This window comes from Arachis ipaensis, chromosome B05 (genome assembly GCF_000816755.2).
Source record: "Arachis ipaensis cultivar K30076 chromosome B05, Araip1.1, whole genome shotgun sequence".
In the NCBI taxonomy this organism is placed as follows: Eukaryota; Viridiplantae; Streptophyta; class Magnoliopsida; order Fabales; family Fabaceae; genus Arachis; species Arachis ipaensis.
The window spans coordinates 147,449,486-147,453,795 of NC_029789.2; the positions used below are offsets into that span (position 1 = coordinate 147,449,486).

General features: G+C 30.9%; 1 protein-coding gene across 1 annotated transcript in view; it reads right to left on the bottom strand.

Annotated features, from left to right (window-relative positions):
• Positions 1-1,335, bottom strand: part of LOC107644864 (BAHD acyltransferase DCR) — a 4,210-nt gene extending 2,875 nt beyond the window's left edge. The window contains exon 1 of the mRNA XM_016348809.2: positions 840-1,335. Within this exon, the coding sequence (XP_016204295.1) occupies positions 840-1,271 (432 nt within the window). The 5' untranslated portion in view covers positions 1,272-1,335. The remainder of the gene's footprint in view (positions 1-839) is intronic.

The window sequence follows — 4,310 nt, forward strand, 5'->3', positions numbered from 1 at the left end:
GATATATTTTAAAAATATTATAAAAATTATTTTAATAAAATTAATATAAAATAATAGTTTTATATTTTTAGTATATTAAATACATAAAAAATTAAAAAATAATATTATTATATTCTTAAAATATATCTTTATGACATAAGATAACTAAATTTATATAATATCTCATACAAATGATCTTACCCTACAAAGTTCATTCTGTTGAAATTAATATGACAATTATCCTCTTAAATCATAGTACCCTAATAAAAAATATTAAATAAAAATTTGAATTTAATTTTGATGCATTCTCAGTATAAAACTATTTTACATATGCATTCAATCACATAATGTCACATTAGCAAAAATAATTATCTTCCACCTTTCACGTTGACTGCGTGATATTAGCGTTTGGTAGAGAGATAGAGACTGAAAGACTGATACTGAGAGACAGAGACTTAGAGACAGAGACTGAAACAAATCTCAGTATTCTGTTTGGTGCAAAGTGGGAGACAGAAATTGAAACGAGAATGAAGCTTTAATTTAATTTGTACAAAGGGTAAAATTAGAATTAATTAATTGAAATAGGGTATTTTAGGTATAAAATGTTATTAAAATTTCAGTTTTCGTCTCTAAAAATTTCAGTCTCCTTTGTCCCCATTTTTTGGAGGTACTGAAATACTGAAATTTTAGGGATAGAGACAGAAATTTTAGTACCAGTCTCTGAGCCAACAAATATAATACTGAGTCTCAGTCTCCCGGTCTCTGTCCCACTACCTCAAAACAAACGTTAATGAATGTGATTGCAAGACTTTCTATCAGTGCATCAAAATCAAACTCTTAAGTTATAAGAAAAAAGTTACCTGAATTGCAAGCAAAGGCCTATGCATGCCTTCTAAATTCAAGATACCATTGTAAGGAACAAGTTCCATCAAGGAACTGCTACTCTCAGAAACAGCAAGATCTTCAACACCAACATCCTCAGCAACAGCCTCAGTTACTTCAACACCTTCCATTTCATCATCATATTCCACTCTGAAAACTCCTTCTTCATCTTTTCCTATCTTCCCTGCTAGCTGATGAAACTCCTCAAGAACCACACTTAGACCCTCTTTCACCTTCTCCACCATTCCTTCAAAGTCATTCCCTTTATAAAACAGCAGCTTCTGGTTGTAGTAAAATGCTAAGTATGGAAGATCAAAGGTCACAAGTTGATACTCTTTTCTTCCAATGTTCTTCTTTGCCTTCACATGGCTCTTACCTGTGATCTTCAGATTCAGAGACTCTGCTGCCATTTTTCACAATGATAAAAATAAATAAATAAATACAATTTGAAGTAACAATTTTATTTGATGTGTGTGTTGGAGTGAATTTTGATTTTTATAGACAGCTTGCATTTGAGTGATGTTGTTGGATAGCATTTATGGAATCCATGGAAGTGGTTGTGACCAATTAATGAGCCCTTTACTCTGTTAGCTTTGGTAGGAGGTAGTAATTTAATTTTTTCTTTTAAGTAAAAGTTTTAGAAATTGTTACATTTTTTTATGCCTAATGATGCCTAAAATCAAAGCATCTAAAACTATAAATCTATGTATGTAGGTCCATTTCATATGTCACACTTCAAATATGTACTTTGATCTTCAAATTTGGAAGTATGCATTTGCTCTGAGCACATGAACATGCTTCCCCAATTTTTTTGGAATTGGATTTTTAAAGGATAAATAAATGTTTTGTGTAGTGATAGTGACTTATATATTAAATTAGCACAATTTTTTTTATATTAAAAGAGTATAAACATTATACAAAATGAATAGATATAGTATAGAGCTTTTTAACTTAATGATAAGTGATCCATTCAATGCTATCAAATGTTAAAAGAATAAGCTTTATTACAACATATTTATTTAAACAAATTTGTGTCCGTTGGATAGATTAAAAAATAGAAAGAAAGAAAAGGAATATGGTTATAATGTTAGTTATTGTTGTGACTTGTGAGACTAATTATAAGGTCACAATACACATCCTCAAAGTCATTGTTATGTGATGACTTTCATGTTAACCTTTTAATGGTCCAGCTTAGATTGTAGATACTTGTCTTTTTTTGTATCATTCTTGCCGAATATTAAAACACGCCGTCTGTTCTGTTAAGGATCCTTTCAGCTATTTTATTAATTGAATTTAATTTTAATCTATTTTCAGTGTAAAGTAATTTTATATGTACATTCAATTATGTAATATTATATCAAAAAAATAATTATTTTTATATTAATCGTGTAAATAGTTATCTAAAAAAACGAATGTAATTATACTACTGTATTAAATATTTTATGTTATCAGTGTATTAAAATTAAATTCTATTAATTTGTAGATGTTTACCGTCCATTTCCACAAGTCTAACATGTATATATCAATAATTTCCAACCTAATTTTCTCACTAATACTAATGGCTTAATAGATGTTTTCAGTTTTCTACATAAAGACATTTGAGAATAAGGTTTCACTGTGATGTTTTTTTTTTCCCTAACCCATCCTTAAATTGGTCTAAGTTTTTATGCATGCATGAGGGGGTTAAATAAGTCCCATAAATTTTTATTAATCATCATAATGTGTATCACATTTGTGCTCAAACTATTTTGTATCTATTGTCATATTTGACCTATACTAATGTAAATAGTTAAATTTTACATAAAATACAACAAAATTACGTCGTTTGTATAATGACAGATAAGATGAAAAAATGGTGTAAGATAAAAAAAAATGTAAATGACTATTTTAATTTAACAGAAGTTTAGAATATTAACTTGACTCATATATAAAATTTGTGAGATCAATTTAAATATATAGGGTGGATTTATTAAAGTTTTTACTTAAAATTGCGTTTAATAAAATTCCCTACTAGAAAAGTTATTTTTAACGGCTATTTATTTTGTTTTTTGTTACGGCCTGGCCCAAACAGCATATGGGCCGACCTGACTTGTGGATCACCCGACTCGAACGGTCGGGCTTGAGCTGTTCAACCTCCTACCTAGACACGCGTTCCTTACAGCTCCGTTACAGCTGTGTGGAGAAAGTTTCGAGGAAGTTGGGTCTACCTTTATGGGACCTACCTCCGACACGGTATATATGGGGAGGGTCCTACTCCTCCCCAAAGGTACGTCACATACAATTCTTTCACTTTTCGCCTGCACATTGGACTGACTAGAGCGTCGGATTGTCTTTGCAGGTGACACCCCCTCTCCACATAAAGAGCTCGGAAAGTCGGTTACCCCTCCTTCGACACAGCAACGCGGAACCAGGCGATCCCCCCTCTCATCGACCGAAGTACCAACCCGAACCGTTCGGTACCCGACCTACCGAACACTTTTAGTGGTAATAAAAATCATCATTAATAATTTACTGGCAATTAGACATTAGCGCTAAAAAGTTTCAGCAGTAATTATACAATTGTCGGTAAAACTTTTTTATTGGTTGCAAAAAAATAGAATAAAACCTAAATCAGCCCCTAACAATTACCTCGAAAGACAACGAGGTCCCTGACAAAAAAAAAATCCCAACCCGGCCCCTGACAAAAAAAAAACCCAACCCGGCCCTGACAATTACTTCGAAAGGACAACGAGGCCCCTGTGAAAAAAAATATCAATGTTATTTTTTTTGGCACAGGGGCTAATCAGTCCCAAAAAAATTATCAGGGGCCGGATTGGGTGTTTTTTTTTCTTGAGGGCTTCGTTGTCCTTTCGAAATAATTGTCAGGGGCCGGATGGGGTATTCACTCCAAAAAAATATAATTGCTATCATAATATACAGTAATAATGACAAATATATAATTGATACAAAAACATTAGTTAAATAAGATGTATAATAGTTATTATGTTATTATTAATATATAAAATTATATTAAATTTTTTATTTTAAAAAATATCTTTATAAATATTTAAAAAAACACTCTTAATGTTTCAAAACTAAGAACATAAATAATTCTCTAAAATTTTACCAAACCAAAATATACTCTTATTTAATTTTTTGTTATTTTGGCAAAATAAGTAGTAGATAGCAAATCCATTGAAGATTTTATAAGACCCCTGATCACAAGTTAAATAAATCTGCTTATATTAATGGTTTTACATAAATTGTCAACTGGCAAAGGCAATTCCTCTCTTACTCCATATTTGTGTCAAAGTTTTTCAAAATCCATAATAAGATAAAATTGGACTCCATATCTATAAAAAATTAATGAGCCGAGATTAGAGGTACATATATGCCAGGTAGCTACTATTATTTTAGCTTAGGTCCAGACAATCAAGCTAGTTAATTATTTTTCTTAGGGGTAATCAAAG